Source organism: Pongo pygmaeus, chromosome 19, assembly GCF_028885625.2.
Source record: "Pongo pygmaeus isolate AG05252 chromosome 19, NHGRI_mPonPyg2-v2.0_pri, whole genome shotgun sequence".
In the NCBI taxonomy this organism is placed as follows: Eukaryota; Metazoa; Chordata; class Mammalia; order Primates; family Hominidae; genus Pongo; species Pongo pygmaeus.
The window spans coordinates 22557662-22575668 of NC_072392.2; the positions used below are offsets into that span (position 1 = coordinate 22557662).

The 18007-nt window shown below is 38.5% G+C and overlaps 1 protein-coding gene across 1 annotated transcript; it reads right to left on the reverse strand.

Moving 5' to 3' along the window:
• Positions 1-2635: 2635 nt before the first annotated feature.
• On the reverse strand, positions 2636-17731 carry LOC129017538 (signal peptidase complex subunit 3-like). Its single transcript, XM_054458146.2, has 2 exons — positions 17112-17731; positions 2636-2660 (listed from the first exon to the last, which is right to left on the reverse strand). Exons 1-2 carry the CDS (start codon positions 17690-17692, stop codon positions 2636-2638), a joined length of 606 nt encoding a protein of 201 aa, XP_054314121.2. The 5' UTR covers positions 17693-17731.
• Between the last annotated feature and the right edge of the window lie 276 nt (positions 17732-18007).

Below are 18007 nucleotides of genomic sequence, written 5' to 3' on the forward strand. Positions count from 1 at the left end.
CATCTCTGCACCTCTCCAGCACTGCTCTGGTTGGTGGGCACAATATCATACAATCATCACGATTCTTATACCAAAAACCAAAATTCTAGGCTGATTAAATAGTTATTTTTTTAAATGAGAAAAGTTATCATTTATTTGATCTTGGGCTAGGGAAGATATTTCCAAGCAAAAAGGGTAAAAAGAAGGAAAAAGAAATGATTAACAGATTGGATGGCAATAACAATGTAATACCAAGTGTTGGCAAGAGCTCAGGAAAGTGCGTGTTCTCATGACTGCTGGAACAAATTGGTGTAATATTTCTGAAGGGAAATCTGGCTGAATATGTTAGAAGCCTTTAAAATGTTTATGCTCTGACTCATAATTCAACATCTAGGAATTTTTCCTAAATAAGTAATAAGAGAGAGATGAAAAAAAGTATTTAGATTATTGAAAGACTGGAAAGAACATAAAGGTTCAATAATACATATATATTCAACAACAGGGGACTAGTAAATATGAATTATTTATATGATGAAATACTATCTAACCTTAAAATAATGTTTTAATTAATATTTAATGATGAGAATATGCTGAGAAAAATTTAATCATTTTTAAAAAGTTAAATGCGAAATGAAAGTTAATAACATGTACAAGATTGTTCTAATTTTTTTTTTTTTGAGATGCAGTCTCACTGTTGTCACCTGGGCAGGAGTGCAATGGATTGATCTCAGCTCACTGCAACCTCCACCTCCCAGGTTCCAGCAATTCTCCTGCCTCAGTCTCCTGAGCAGCTGAGATTACAGGTGCCCACCACCAAGTCCAGCTAATTTTTGCATTTTTAGTAGACACGGGGTTTCACCATGTTGGTCAGGCTGGTCTCGAAATCCTGACCTCAGGTGATCCAACCTCCATGGCCTCTCAAATTGCTGGGATTACAGGCATGAGCCACCACACCCGGCCTATTCTAAAACTTTTTAACTTATGAGATACACATACGCACACATATATCTGGAAGAAAACTCCAAAATAGTGGCAATGTTTTGGAGTGAAAATTGGGAGTGATTTTAATTGTCTGTTACTAGCAGCTAAAAGCATGCCAATAGACCTGGCAAACTCCCACTCAATCTTCAGAACTCAGCTCAGTTGCCACTTCTTCCAGGAAGTCCTCCTGTACTACTCACTCCCATATTATACTAGGTGTTCTGCTTTGCACTAGACTAGAGTCTGGGCATAACTCTATGATATTCTTTCTTTCTTTTTTCTCTTTCTTTCTTTCTTTCTTTCTTCTTTCTTTCTTTCTTTTTCTTTCTTCCTTTCCTCTCTCTCTCTTTCTTTATTTTTTCTCATTGTGTCACCTAGGCTGAAGTGCACTGGTGCGATCTTCTCAGCTCACTGCAACCTCCGCCTCCCAGGTTCAACCAATTCTCCTGCCTCAGCCTCCCAAGTAGCTGGCATTACAGGCACCCACCACCATTCCTGGATAATTTTTGTATTTTTAGTAGAGATGGGGTTTTCCCATTGTTGGCCAGGCTGGTCTCAAACTGCTGACCTCAGGTGATCTGCCCACCTCGGCCTCCCAAAGTCCTGGGATTACAGGTGTGAGCCACAGTGCCCAGTTGATATTCTTTATCACTGCATTGTACTCTCTGCTTTGATTCTCTACATCCCAACTACACTTTGAACTGCCTACCATCAGAAATTTGGGTGTTTCCTTTTTGTATCCTAGTGCCAATCTGTCTGCAATCTAACAGGCCTTCAAGCTGGAATGCTGGCTTCATGAGTGAAATAGAGTGAGGAAATGCTTCTCTGTGCTCTGTGAATTTATAGGTTAAGGGCAGAAATGTGAACAAGGATGGGCAAATACCAGTAAAAAGCTGTCTCTCCTCACCTTGGCCAGCAGGCTGGAAAGATGTTTAATCTTACCAATTGCCTTTAGTAATTCTTGTCTGAACTCATTGCAAGACCGTTCCAGTAGATCCAGAATACCATGCTGCCTACTAATGCGTGAGACACATATGAGTTTCCGGTGGATCTGTGACAATTGACCAAAACCTTGGTGGCTTAAAACAATAGAAATTTTCTCACAGTTCTAGAGGTCAGAAATCTACAATCAAGGTGTTGGCAGGGCCCCACTTCCTACAAAGGGCCTAGGGGGATTCCATTTCTCACCGTCTCCAGCTGCTGGTGGTTCCACATGCTTCTTCTGTGGCTACATCACTCCCCTTCAGCTTCCCAGCCCCTGCAGGTCACGAAGGCACAGGAGGAGGAGGTGGGAATGGGTGTGGAGGGCCACACACCAGGCCAGGGCAGCAGGTGCTCAGAACACAGTGGCCTAGAAGCAGGGTACCAGGAAGCCATACCAGCCTTCAGGGCCCCAGGCAGGCTCCCTCCTGCCAAAGACCTTTGTGCATGTTGTTCCTGCCTTCTCAAATGTTCCTCCCTATCCTCTCTGCCTCTGCATAGCAAGGTAACTTCTACTCAGTCAAAGCTATCACTATCTAGCACAACCTAAATATCCATAAACAGAAAACATCAACAAATGACAGTGTATTCATGCAATGAAATACTGTACAGCAATGAAAAAGAATGACCTATGACCACCTGCAACAATATAAGAGGATCTCAGAGAAGTCATTGTTGAGTGAAGAAGCTGGACTCAAAAGAGCACCTCCCGCATGTGTCTGTAGAAGGCAAAAAGAAGCAGAATTAATCTACAGCAAAGGGCTGAGAAGACTGGTTACTTCTAGGGGGAAGTATTGGATGGAGGGGACAAAAGAGCCCTCTAGGGGATGGGCATGAACTTGGTCTTGTCCAGCTTGGTCTGGGAGCTGAGGCTGAATGCACCCGTGGGTAAAATTTCATCAAGCTGAACACTTAAACTGTGCACTCTTCCTATGATGAAAAAGTAAAAATAGAGTGGGGTGGAGCCAAGATGGCTGAATAGGAACAGCTCCAGTCTACAGCTCCCAGCATGAGCGATGCAGAAGACAGGGGATTTCTGCATTTCCAACTGAGGTACTAGGTTCTTCTCACTGGGGAGTGCCAGACAGTTGGTGCAGGACAGTGGGAGCAGTGCACCGTGCATGAGTCAAAGCAGGGCAAGGCATCATCTCACCCGGGAAGTGCAAGGGGTCAGGGAATTCCCATTCCTAGTCAAAGAAAGGGGTGACAGACGGCACCTGGAAAATCAGGTCACTCCCACCCTAATACTGTGCTTTTCCAACGGGCTTAGAAAACAGCACACCAGGAGATTATATCCCACACCTGGCTCAGAGGGTCCTACGCCCACGGAGCCTCACTCATTGCTAGCACAGCAGTCTGAGATCAAACTGCAAGGCAGCAGTGAGGCTGGGGGATGGGCGTCTGCCATTGCTCAGGCTTGAGTAGGTAAACAAAGCGGCCTGGAAGCTCGAACTGGGTGGAGCCCACCACAGCTCAAGGAGGCCTGCCTGCCTCTATAGGCTCCACCTCTGGGGGCAGGGCACAGACAAACAAAAGACAGCAATAACCTCTGCAGACTTAAATGTCCCTGTCTGACAGCTTTGAAGAGAGTAGTGGTTCTCCCAGCATGCAGCTTGAGATCTGAGAACGGGCAGACTGCCTCCTCGAGTGGGTCCCTGACCCCTGACCCCTGAGCAGCCTAACTGGGAGGCACCCACCAGTAGGGGCAGACTGACACCTCACACAGCTGGGTACTCCTCTGAGACAAAACTTCCAGAGGAATGATCGAGTAGCAGCATTTGCGGTTCACCAATATCTGCTGTTCTGCAGCCACCACTGCTGATACCCAGGCAAACAGGGTCTGGAGTGGACCTCCAGTAAACTCCAACAGACCTGCAGCTGAGGGTCCTGACTGTTAGAAGGAAAACTAACAAACAGAAAGGACATCCACACCAAAAACCCATCTGTATGTCACCATCATCAAAGACCAAAGGTAGATAAAACCACAAAGATGGGGAAAAACAGAGCAGAAAAACCGGAAACTCTAAAAATCAGAGGGCCTCTGCTCCTCCAAAGGAACGCAGCTCCTCACCAGCAACAGAACAAAGCTGGACAGAGAATGACTTTGACGAGTTGAGAGAGGAAGGCTTCAGAAGATCAAACTACTCCGAGCTAAATGAGGAATTTCGAACCAATGGCAAAGAAGTTCAAAATTTTGAAAAACAATTAGATGAATGGATAACTAGAATAACCAATGCAGAGAAGTCCTTAAAGGACCTGATGGAGCTGAAAACCACAGCACGAGAACTATGTGACAAATGCACAAGCCTCAGTAACCGATGCGATCAACTGGAAGAAAGGGTATCAGCGATGGAAGACGAAATGAATGAAATGAAGCATGAAGAGAAGTTTAGAGAAAAAAGAATAAAAAGAAATGAACAAAGCCTCCAAGAAATATGGGACTATGTGAAAAGACCAAATCTACGTCTAATTGGTGTACCTGAAAGTGACAGGGAGAATGGAACCAAGTTGGAAAACACTCTGCAGGATATTATCCAGGAGAACTTCCCCAATCTAGCAAGGCAGGCCAACATTCAAATTCAGGAAATACAGAGAATGCCACAAGGATACTCCTCAAGAAGAGCAACTCCAAGACACATAATTGTCAGATTCACCAAAGTTGAAATGAAGGAAAAAATGTTAAGAGCAGCCAGAGAGAAAGGTAGCATTACCCACAAAGGGAAGCCCATCAGACTAACAGCTGATCTCTTGGCAGAAACTCTACAAGCCAGAAGAGAGTGGGGCCAATATTCAACATTCTTAAACAAAAGAATTTTCAACCCAGAATTTCATATCCAGCTAAACTAAGCTTCATAAGTGAAGGAGAAATAAAATACTTTACTGACAAGCAAATGCTGAGAGATTTTGTCACCACCAGGCCTGCCCTAAAAGAGCTCCTGAAGGAAGCACTAAACATGGAAAGGAACAACCAGTACCAGCCACTGCAAAAACATGCCAAATTGTAAAGACCATCAAGGCTAGGAAGAAACTGCATCAACTAAAGAGCAAAATAACCAGCTAGCATCATAATGACAGGATCAAATTCACACATAACAATGCTAACCTTAAATGTAAATGGGCTAAATGCTCCAATTAAAAGACACAGACTGGCAAATTGGATAAAGAGTCAAGACCCATCAGCGTGCTGTATTCAGGAAACCCATCTCAGGTGCAGACACACACATAGGCTCAAAATAAAGGGATGGAGGAAGATCTACCAAGCAAATGGAAAACAAAAAAAGGCAGGGGTTGCAATCCTAGTCTTGGATAAAACAGACTTTAAACCAACAAAGATCAAAAAAGACAAAGAAGGCCATTACATAATGGTAAAGGGATCAATTCAACAAGAAGAGCTAACTATTCTAAATATATATGCACCCAATACAGGAGCACCCAGATTCATAAAGCAAGTCCTGAGTGACCTATAAAGAGACTTAGACTCCCACACAATAATAATGGGAGACTTTAACACCCCACTGTCAATATTAGACAGATCAATGAGACAGAAAGTTAACAAGGATATCCAGGCATTGATCTCAGCTCTGCACCAAGCAGACCTAATAGGCATCTACAGAACTCTCCACCCAAAATCAACAGAATAAACATTCTTTTCAGCACCACACCACACCTATTCCAAAATTGACCACATAGTTGGAAGTAAAGCACTCCTCAGCAAATGTAAAAGAACAGAAATTATAACTGTTTCTCAGACCACAGCGCAATCAAACTAGAACTCAGGATTAAGAAACTCACTCAAAACTGCTCAACTACATGGAAACTGAAAAACCTGCCCTAAATGACTACTGGGTACATAACGAAATGAAGGCAGAAATAAAGATGTTCTTTGAAACCAATGAGAACAAAGACACAACATACCAGAATCTCTGGGACACATTCAAAAGCAGTGTGTAGAGGGAAATTTATAGCACTAAATGCCCACAGGACAAAGCAGGAAAGATCTAAAATTGACACCCTAACATCATGATTAAAAGAACTAGAGAAGCAAGAGCAAACACATTCAAAAGCTAGCAGAAGGCAAAATAACTAAGATCAGAGCAGAACTGAAGGAAATAGAGACACAAAAAACCCTTAAAAAAACAATGAATCCAGGAGCTGGTTTTTTGAAAAGATCAACAAAATTGATAGACCGCTAGCAAGACTAATGAAGAAGAAAAGAGAGAAGAATCAAATAGACACAATAAAAAATGACAAAGCAGATATCACCATCGATCCCACAGAAATACAAGCTACCATCAGAGAATACTATAAACACCTCTATGCAAATAAACTAGAAAATCTAGAAAAAATGAATAAATTCCTCCACACATACACTCTCCCAAGACTAAACCAGGAAGAAGTTGAATCTCCGAATAGACAAATAACAGGCTCTGAAATTGAGGCCATAATTAATAGCTTACCAACCAAAAAAAGTCCAGGACCAGATGGATTCACAGCCGAATTCTACCAGAGGGACAAGGAGGAGCTGATACCATTCCTTCTCAAACTATTCCAATCAATAGAAAAAGAGGGAATCCTCCCTAACTCATTTTATGAGGCCAGCATCATCCTGATACCAAAGCCTGGCAGAGACACACACACAAAAGAGAATTTTAGACCAATATCCTTGATGAACATTGATGCAAAAATCCTCCATAAAATACTGGCAAACCGAATCCAGCAGCACATCAAAAAGCTTATCCACCATGATCAAGTGGGCTTCATCCCTGGGATGCAAGGCTGGTTCAACATAAGAAAATCAATAAACATAATCCAGCATATAAACAGAACCAAAGACAAAAACCACATGATTATCTCAATAGATGTGGAAAAGGCTTTTGACAAAATTCAACAATGCTTCATGCTAAAAACTCTCAATAAATTAGGTATTGATGGGACGTATCTCAAAATAATAAGAGCTATCTATGACAAACCCACAGCCAATATCATACTGAATGGGCAAAAACTGGAAGCATTCCCTTTGAAAACTGGCACAAGACAGGGATGCCCTCTCTCACCACTCCTATTCAACATAGTGTTGGAAGTTCTGGCCAGGGCAATCAGGCAGGAGAAGGAAATAATGGGTATTCAATTAGGAAAAGAGGAAGTCAAATTGTCCCTGTTTGCAGATGACATTATTGTATATCTAGAAAACTCCATCGTCTCAGCCCAAAATCTCCTTAAGCTGATAAGCAACTTCAACAAAGTCTCAGGATACAAAATCGATGTGCAAGAATCACAAGCATTCTTATACACCAATAACAGACAAACAGAGAGCCAAATCATGAGTGAACTCCCATTCACAATTGCTTCAAAGAGAATAAAATACCTAGGAATCCAACTTACAAGGGATGTGAAGGACCTCTTCAAGGAGAACTACAAACCACTGCTCAACAAAATAAAAGAGGATACAAACAAATGGAAGAACATTCCATGCTCATGGGTAGGAAGAATCAATATCGTGAAAACGGCCATACTGCCCGAGGTAATTTATAGATTCAATGCCATCCCCATCAAGCTACCAATGACTTTCTTCACAGAATTGGAAAAAACTACTTTAAAGTTCATATGGAACCAAAAAAGAGCCCACATCGCCAAGTCAATCCTAAGCCAAAAGAACAAAGCTGGAGGCATCACACTACCTGACTTCAAACTATACTACAAGGCTATAGTGACGAAAACAGCATGGCACTGGTACCAAAACAGAGATATAGACCAATGGAACAGAACAGAGCCCTCAGAAATAATGCCATATATCTACAACTATCTGGTCTTTGACAAACCTGACAAAAACAAGAAATGGGGAAAGGATTCCCTGTTTAGTAAATGGTGCTGGGAAAACTGGCTAGCCATATGTAAAAAGCTGAAACTGGATTCCTTCCTTACACCTTAGACAAAAATTAATTCAAGATGGATTAAAGACTTACATGTTAGACCTAAAACCATAAAAACCCTAGAAGAAAACCTAGGCATTACCATTCAGGACATAGGCATGGGCAAGGACTTCATATCTAAAACACCAAAAGCAACGGCAACAGAAGCCAAAATTGACAAATGGGATCTAATTAAACTCAAGAGCTTCTGCACAGCGAAAGAAACTACCATCAGAGTGAACAGGTAACCTACAGAATGGGAGAAAATTTTTGCAACCTACTCATCTCACAAAGGGCTAATATCCAGTATCTACAATGAACTCCAACAAATTTACAAGAAAAAAACAAACAACCCCATCAAAAAGTGGGCAAAGGATATGAACAGACACTTCTCAAAAGAAGACATTTATGCAGCCAAAAACACATGAAAAAATGCTCATCATCACTGGCCATCAGAGAAATGCAAATCAAAACCACAGTGAGATACCATCTCACACCAGTTAGAATGGCGATCATTAAAAAGTCAGGAAACAACAGGTGCTGGAGAGGATGTGCAGAAACAGGAACACTTTTACACTGTTGGTGGGACTGTAAACTAGTTCAACCATTGTGGAAGTCGGTGTGGCGATTCCTCAGGGATCTAGAACTAGAAATATCATTTGACCCAGCCATCCCATTACTGGGTATATATCCAAAGGATTATCAATCATGCTGCTATAAAGACACATGCACACGTATGTTTATTGAGGCACTATTCACAATAGCAAAGACCTAGAACCAACCCAAAAGTCCAACAATGATAGACTGGATTAAGAAAATGTGGCACATACACACCATGGAATACTATGCAGCCATAAAAATTGATGAGTTCATGTCCTTTGTAGGGATATGGATGAAGCTGGAAACCATCATTCTCAGCAAACTATTGCAAGGACAAAAAACCAAACACCACATGTTCTGACTCATAGGTGGGAATTGAACAATGAAAACAAATGGACACAGGAAGGGGAATATCACACACTAGGGACTGCTGTGGGGTGGGGGAGGGGGGAAGGGATAACATTAGGAGATATACCTAATGTTAAATGACAAGTTAATGGGTGCATCACACCAACATGGCACATGTATACATATGTAACAAACCCGCACGTTGTGCACATGTACCCTAAAACTTAAAGTATAATAATAATAAAAAAAGAAAACAAAAAAAAGAAAACTCATTGGTAATAGTAAGCATGTGGAAAAATGGAATATTATAATGATGCATTTCATAAACCACTGTTATCCTAAGTAGAAAGGCTAAATGGTAAACCAATAAAAAATGACAACAACTTTTCAAGACATCATACAATAAGATATAAATAGAAACAACAAAAAGTTTAAAAGTGGGGGCTGAAGACAAGGCATGGAGGTTTTGTTAGTTTTTTGATTGCTTGCTTATCTGGTTGCTCATTTATGCAGACAGTGTTATCAGCATAGACAGTATGTGCAAGCATCACACCAACTCCAAACCAAAAAACATACAATGGGTATGTAAAAAATAAAAAGAAACTAAATCATATCACTAGAGAAAATCATCTTAACTAAAAGTAAGGCAGGAAGGAAAGAAAGAAGGGAGAGAAGACCACAAAACAACCAAAAAAGGAATAACAAAACGGCAGGAATAAGTCATTACTTATCAATAATAAAGTTGAATATAAATGGACTAAACTCTGCAATCAAAAGACATAGACTTGCTAAATGGATGAAAAGAAACAAGACCCAATGATCTGTTGCCTACAAGAAACACACTTCACCTATAAAGACACACATAGACTGAAAATGAAGGGATGCAAGAAGATATTCCATATCAATAGAAACCAAATAAGAACAGAAGTCACTATATTTATATCAGATAAAATAGATTTCAAGACAAAAACTTTAAGAAGAGACAAAGAAGGTCACTATATAATGATAAAGGGGTCCATTCAGGAAGAGACTATAACAATTTTCAATATATTTGCACTCAACATGGGCATACTCAGATACATAAAGCAAACATTTATTAGAAGTAAAGAGAGCTAGGCCCCAATACATTAATTGCTGGAGACTTCAGCACATCACTTTCAGCATTGGACAGATCTTCCAGAAAGAAAATCAACAAAGAAACATCAGACTTAATCCACACTATACAACAATTGGATGACAGAGATATTTACAGAAGAATTCTCCTTTGGCTAGGGATGGTTTATATGCTCCCTCTGTGCTGTCAGTTGAGTTTGGCCTGGTTTTCCTTTCTATCTGTTCTGCACCTTTGAGCTTCCTCAGTTGTATCCACCCTCAATCATCCCTTTCCTCTTCTTTTACAACATATGAAGAGCTGCAGAATACACATTTTTTCCTCAGCATATTGATCATTCTCAAGGATAGACCATATGTTAGGTCACAAAACCAGTCTTTAAACATGCAAAAAATTAAAATATAATCAAGCATCTATCTTCTCTGACCACAATGGAATAGAACTATAAATCAATAACACAAGGAATTTTGGAAACTGTACAAATGTGTGGAAATTGAGCAACAAGTTCTTGAATGACCAGCGGGTCAATAAAGAAATTAAGAAGGAAATTGAACAATTTCTTGAAACAATGATAATGGAAACACAATATACCAAAACCTGTGGGGTACAGCAAAAGCAATATGAAGAGTTCGTATGTAGAAGATAAGTTTTTCTACCTCAAAAAAGAAGAAAAACTGCAAATAAACAAGTTAATGATGCATCCTAAAGAACTAGAAGAGCAAAAGCAAGCCAAACCCAAAATTAGTGAAAGAACAGAAATAATAAAGATCAGAGCTCAAATAAATGAAATTGAAATGAAGATAATACAAAAGATCAATGCAACGAAAAGTTGTTTTTTTTGGAAAAGTTATGCAAATTAACAAACATCTACCTAGACTAAGAAAAAAGAGAAGATCCAAATAAAATCAGAGAGGAAAAGGGAGACATTACAACTGTACCACAGAGATTCAAAACTACTATGAGCAAATACATACTGATAAATTGGAAAATCTCGGAGAAATGGACAAATTTGTAGATGAATACAACTGCCAGGACTGAACTCTGAAGAAATTCAAAACCCAGACTGATAACAAGTAATGAAATCAAAGCTGTAATAAGAAGTCTCCCAGCAAAGAAAAGCTTGGCACCTGATGGCTTCACTGCTGAATGTGAACAAATAATTAAAGAACTATTATCAGTGCTACTCAAATTATTCTGAAAATTAAAGGAGAAGGGAATACTTTGAAACTCATTCTATGAGGCCAGTCTTATCTCAATACCAAACCAGACAAACACAGAAAAAAAAAACCACAAAACTATAGGCCAATATCTCTGATGAATAATGAGCAGAAATCCTCAGCAAAATACTACCAAACCGATTTCAATAATACATTTAAAAGATTATTCTTAGTGGTGTTTATCCTTGGGATACAAGGATGGCTTGGCATGAAAATCAACCAATGTGATACATCATATCAACAGAATGAAGGACTAAAACAATATATTTCTTTTTTTTTTTGACAATTTGCTTTACTGAATTTTAATAAGAAATGAAATTAAAGCACAATAAGAAATTATTTTATGATAATTATATTGGCAAAATTGAAAATTGAAAGAAATAATAAACAACAGTAACATGAATAAAGTATATAACTACACATGACATAATGGATCTCATGGTTCTTAATTGAAGAGGACAACAGCAAGTATAACTCCTCACAAATATTGTTTATATAAAGTTAAAAGGCAAAAGAAATCTGAACATTGTATTTTTTGTATTACATTCATGCATGTTTATATCATAATCAGAAACCAGAAGGAATGTCACAGGAAAACGGCATGGCAATGTTCTATTTTAAAACTCCATTGTGTAAATAAGTATTTGTATTACTGTTAATCTTTCTAACATTTATACATGTCAGGCATATTATTTTACAATATTTAATAAAATATTGGCTATTTTAAATCAAGTATATAAAAATAACAAAAATAAAATTAAGATAAAATAGCATTGCTGCATACATTTAAGAAAGTCCCAAGTCAGCATTTAGTGTTAATGAAAAAAAGCAGAATGTTTCTTAGTTTATCTAGGCTGCTATATAATAAAAGCAGTAAGCTGGCTCACTTATAAACAGAAATTTATGTCTCACAGTTCTTGCGGCCGGAAAGTACAAGATCAAGAGGCCAGCATGGTCAAATTTTGGGGAGGGCCCTCTTCTGGGTTGCAAACTGATAGCTTCTCAGGACTAAAACAATGTATTTCAATGGATGCTGAAACACATTTGATAAAATCTGACATTTATTCATGATAACAATCCTCAAAAAACTGGATGTAGAAGGAACATAGTTCAGCATAATAAAAGCCATATGCAACAGACCCACAGCTACTATGCTGAATGGGGAAAAGCTGAAAGCCTTTTCTCTAAGGTCTAGAACATGACAAGGATACCCACCTTCACATAGTACTGGAAGTCCTAGCTATAGCAATCAGTCAAGAGAAAGAAATAAACATAATCTATATTGGAAAGGAAGAAGTGAAATTATCCTTGTTTGCTGATGATATAATCTTAGATTTGGAAAAACCTGAAGACTCCACCAAAAAACTATTAAAACTGATGAACAAAACCAATGAAGTTGCAGGATAAAATTTAACATACAGGCCGGGTGCGGTGGCTCATGCCTATAATCCCAGCACTTTGGGAGGCTGACGCAGGTGGATCACGAGGTCAGGAGTTCAAGAGCAGCCTGGCCAAGATGGTGAAATCCTGTCTCTACTAAAAATACAAATATTAGCCGGGCGGGGCGATAGGCTTCTATAATCTCAGCTACTCAGGAGGCTGAGGGAGGAGAATTACTTGAACCCAGGTGGCAGATGTTGCAGTGAGCCAAGATTGCACCACTGCACTCCAGCCTGGGTGACAGAGTGAGACTCCATCTAAAAAAAAAAAAAAAAAAAAAAGGTTTAACGTACAAAAATAAGTAACATGTCTATATGCCAACAGTAAACAATGTGAAAAAGAAAAAAAAGTAATTCCATTTAAAATAGTCAATAATAAATAGGAATGAACCAAAGAAGTAAAAGATCTCTATAATGAAAACGATAAAATACTTATAAAAGAAATTAAAGAAGACACCAAAAATGGAAAGACATTCCAAGCTCATGGAGACATTCGATAAGTCAAACAGAATAGAGAACTCAGAAACAAACCCACACACCTACAGTCAACTCATTTTTGACAAAGGCCCAAGGACACACACTGGGTAAATGACAGTTTCTTCAATAAATTGTGCTGGAAAAACTGTATATTTGTATGCAAAAGAATGAAACTACATCCCCTCTCTCTCGCCATGTACAAACATCAAATAATCAAAATGGGTTAAATTTTATTTTTTTATTTTTTTTTCTTCATCAATATTTATTGGGCACCTATTATGTGCAAGGCACTATGCTAGGTGCTGGGGAAGATACAAAGATAAATCTGACAGACTGCCCTCAAAGAGCTTACAGTCTAGTATAGGAGCATACAGTCTCTGGAGAAGATATTTTAAGTGTAACTAACCTCCCCCATCCCACCCCCACCAAAAAAAGAAAAAACCTACTAGACTTGGTTTCTTCCATTTAGTTTAGCAGCTTCACATAAAAAGCATAAATCTGCAAGTCTTTTAAAATGCATACTTTTACTAGTAAACAAAATTCATTTTCATTAGAAAAAATGCTGAATATTTATTGCAATTAAGAAAAATCTTCGGCCGGGCACAGTGGCTCACACCTGTTATCCTAGCACTTTGGGAGGCCGAGGCAGGTGGATCACTTGAGGTCAGGAGTTTGAGACCAGCTTGGCCAACATAGCGAAACCCCGTCTCTACTGAAAATACAAAAATTAGCCGGGCGTGGTGGTGGGTGCCTGTAATCCCAGCTACTCCGGAGGCTGAGGCAGGAGAATCGCTTGAACCTGGGGGGTGGAGGTTGCAGTGAGCCAAGATCGCGCCACTTCACTCTAGCCTGGGCGTAAGAGCAGATCTCCGTCTCAGGAAACAAAAAAAAAAAGAAAGAAAAGAAAAATCCTCAAACGTATGTTCAGTATTTTCATGAATTTTTTTATGAATTGTGAAGTAACAATTTCCCAAATTGCATCAAAAACATGCAACAACTTTTTGAAACATCTCTTTAAACTACTGAAAGTCACACATGTAACATATACAGGCTTCTCTCTGCTAAAAGCCAGGAAAGCTTTGAAATGAATATGTGCTTGTTTGCTACCAATGTTCACAGCTTACGGTTTTTCCCCCATGAACCCACTTCATGTCAATGCAAAGTATTATAAAATAATACCTCCATTGACATATACCCCAAAGATCCAAAGCTTTAGATCTCTAAGCTTCAGATAGAAAAAAATAGTGAAAAATGTTCATTATCAATTAATAGCTGGGCTTTAAGATTATCATCTTAGAGAAAAAGCCCAGCTTTTCATCTCGAAGATGAAATCTTTCAAAAAGCCCATCTATCATCTCTAAGATGATAATCTTAAAGCCCAGCTATGAATTGGCTGATGAAACCCACCAAAGAACTGTAAAATAATTCCAGGAAAGGAAACTCAAAACCCACTTTCCTATTACACCTTTAGGAATTTCTGAAGTTTTTGTTATTTTCCTTTCAGAATAAAGAAACCAAACGTAATCGATTAGGGGAATAAAAAACACTGATACAGATGTTTGTCTACATTAAATTGTTAGAGAAAGGGATATGTAAGCACATTTTTAAATTAATTCATTTCTAACCATAATTACTTTTAAATAAGTGTCTTGAAATTATTCTCTTTTCTCAGAATCATTTCTGGGCTCAGGTATTTCTAATCATACTCAGTTTTGTACAAGCCTGAAGCTTTGTGTCTTTGTAGAACATTGGGACTTCTTTAAAACACTGAGACTAAAGCAAATGAAATGGTTATCAAACTGAACACAAGTCAATTTTTTAAATGTAGAAACTGCATCCAAAAATGAGTTCCTGAGACTGAGGGTCCTTATTCCCATGTTGGAGCATTCTTGTTCTGAGCAATTTCCCTTCGTCAAGCAAACAGAACACTTTCTCCACATTGTGCTAGTTGGGCATTTTTCTTCTCTTCCTCACCAAACTCCAAAAAAAGTGGGCTTGTCAAATAACTGTAATTCAAGTAAATTTCAATATTTATCTCTACTAGAGTAACAGATCCACTCATCAGAGAAGTATAATGAACTGTTAAACTGGTACCAGGTCTGGTTAAGACTGCAGGCTTATTGCGCATACCTTCTTTAAAGAGGACACACCTGATTTTTAATCTTTGACACCTGCACATTTTAAGTTTCCATGTCTAGTATTTGTACAAAGTAAATGAGGTGAAATTTTCGGAGGGTGAAATCTAACATAAATAAAGTAGATCAATATGAGTTATGTGTTAGACTTTCATTCATCTTCTTGTCTTCATATTACTAACGTGCTTTTTTGTTCAATCTCTTTGCTGAACAGATAAATTTTATAAACTTGTGTGGTGTAAAAGGATCACCATTAACGTTAACTAGTCCAACTCTGTCATTTTACAGATAAAGAAACCAAGACCCTGAAAGGTTTAATGAAAAAGCTGGGAGCCAAGCAGTTTAGCATTCATGGAACCTTTGACCTTTCTGCTGGTTTGAAAAACCCATACCCACAGGCTTTTGGGTGAACTATACAACTCCATACAACAGATGTTAAAATCAATGTAATTAAATAGTGATGTATTTCACATAAGGTAAATATAACAAATGTTTATAATTTAAACTATTCTTAGAAAATATTAGCCCTTTTTGGTTACTGCTAATAGTGTAACTACAGTGTTTGGTCTTGCTTTTCTAAGGGTAACTAATTTGCAGTTGCTACTTTGAGGATGTTTATTTGTCCACTGCAGAAAAAAAAAATCATGTTAAATACGATCATGTATTCAATCATGTATTACGTACTGAATTTCTAAGTTATTTTTACATACATGTAGATTTCCTTATGCTTTTAATATAAGTGAAATGAATTTATTCAGAGAATAAAATATTACCTCGATATAAGTTGTTGGCAGCTTGAAAATTAGTCTCTTCCATATAAAATGGGAAACCTTTTCTAGAATAGAAAGAGTGTCCAGGGTAACAAAAATATCAGGAAGGTTTTAAGTGAAATTTGATTAGTCTGCAATCTGAGGTATAAGAGAAAGGATGAGCTCAGAAAATTAGAAGATCTGAGTTCAAGTTTTAACTCCACTCCTTGCTCGCTAGGTAACAATGGAGCAATTCGATAAACTTCTGGGTTTCAGTTTCTTATCTGCAAAGAGCTAACACTTACACTACTTACCTCATTAGATTATTGAGGATGACATACACTAAAGTATATGAGTGGTTTGTAAATGGAAAGCATACCACAATTATTATTATCCCAATAATTATTAAAATACAGACCTACAAAAAGTAGCAAATAATTCACTTAGTGACAGTAGGCATGCTCACCAGAAGAAACGTAACTCAGAGGGCAAACCATGCAAACATTTTAACTTTCAATGGCAAAGCTAAAAAAAAGTGCAAAGCTATAAAGGAACGTTTTTAGAGAAAGCACTGAAGACACACATTTTGTTGACCTAAAAGATTTTAAAATGAATTAGAATAATTTACAGCATATAAGGAGGTATTTAGTCTTTAAGTGGAGAAAGTTGCTAGTCACATGTAACAAAAACAAGTATTATGGGCCTTCCTAAGACAAATGGAATAAAATTCCATCACTTTTGGCTTTTTTATAAACCAGATTTCTAACAAACAACCGTGTTAATTTTCCAGTAATCAAACATATCCTAAAAGAGAAAAAAGAGAATGTCTACTTTTAAATCACATCCAACGTGAACTTGCGTGAATGCAAGGCATAAAATACAGAGTTATTATGACTCTACAGGCACCTGAAAGTTTTAACTACCTTTCATGCTCACTTTATATTCCATAAAGAATAATGGAAATACAGGGAATACTTCAAATATGTTTTTACAAATCCGTTTTATGTAGTTCTTATTCTTGTAATATTCCACTGTGGCAGCCTTGTTTTTTTGTTTTGTTTGTAATACTAAGTAGCCCATTAACCTTTCCCTTCAAACAGGCCTTTTGATATTAGTTCTCATACCAAAAAAAAAAAAAAAAAAACCAACAATAAATGAAGATGTAAGGGAAGAGATATGAGATACAATTCATTAAGTATAAAATATGTTGTTTCAAATTCAGAATAATTTAATAACTTCGTTATTTCGTATGTATCTGGAAATGGGACAGATACGTGTCCTGATCCTGTCACAAGAGGTAGAATTCCAGCATTTGGTACGACGTTCCAAGACAGGGTCAGAGTGACATTCCTGTTTCCCTTGAGACCATTTCCATCGTCAAAGAAAAAATATTTTGTTTTCATATCTTTCAGCAGCAGCTTCGGATTATCACCTCTCAAAACAATCTTGTCCCATAGGACAACTTGGTTCAGAGTATTATTTTTTGTTGAATATTCTGCTGATAAATAAAGAAACAACTGCTTAACATTCCAATCAAATATATTCTCTAGATCAGCAGTTATATCCAATGTGATAAATCCCAGATCACTTCTTTCTCTAGGTCCAGTGAAACCTACATTTTTTAGCTTGATCAGCGAGACGTGCAGCCGCACCGGGACGTTCCTGTCTTTGAAGGCGGTGGTGATGAAGCAGCCGAAGGTGAGCGCCGGCATCACGCTCAGCGAGAAGGCAAACAGCGAGTTCGCTCGCGACAGCACCGTGTTCATCGCGACCGTCTCCGACGAGCCCCGACTCCACACGCACACCCAGGCTCCAGTTCTGGCGGCGGACGGGCTCCCTGCGATCCGCGCCTTCTGCGGTGCGCGCCATCCGGGAGCGCGCGCCGCCGCGGCCCCGCCTCCTTCAAAATGGCTTAAATTTTAAATCTAAGTTCTCAAACTGTAAAACTGTTTCATACTGCAAGAACACATTGGGGAAAATTTCCAGGACATTGGTCTGAACAAAGTTTTTTTTTGGTAATACCCACAAGCACAGGCAACCAGAGCAAACACGGACAAATAGGATCACATTAAGTTAAAACG

Coding starts and splice junctions, on each gene's coding strand:
- LOC129017538 (XM_054458146.2), bottom strand. CDS start 17,692: ATGAACACGGTGCTGTCGCGAGCGAACTCGCTGTTTGCCTTCTCGCTG. Junction 2,661..17,111: donor TATTTTATACTTAATGAATT/GTATCTCATATC, acceptor TGCCTTCTACAG/ACACATGCGGGAGGTGCTCT.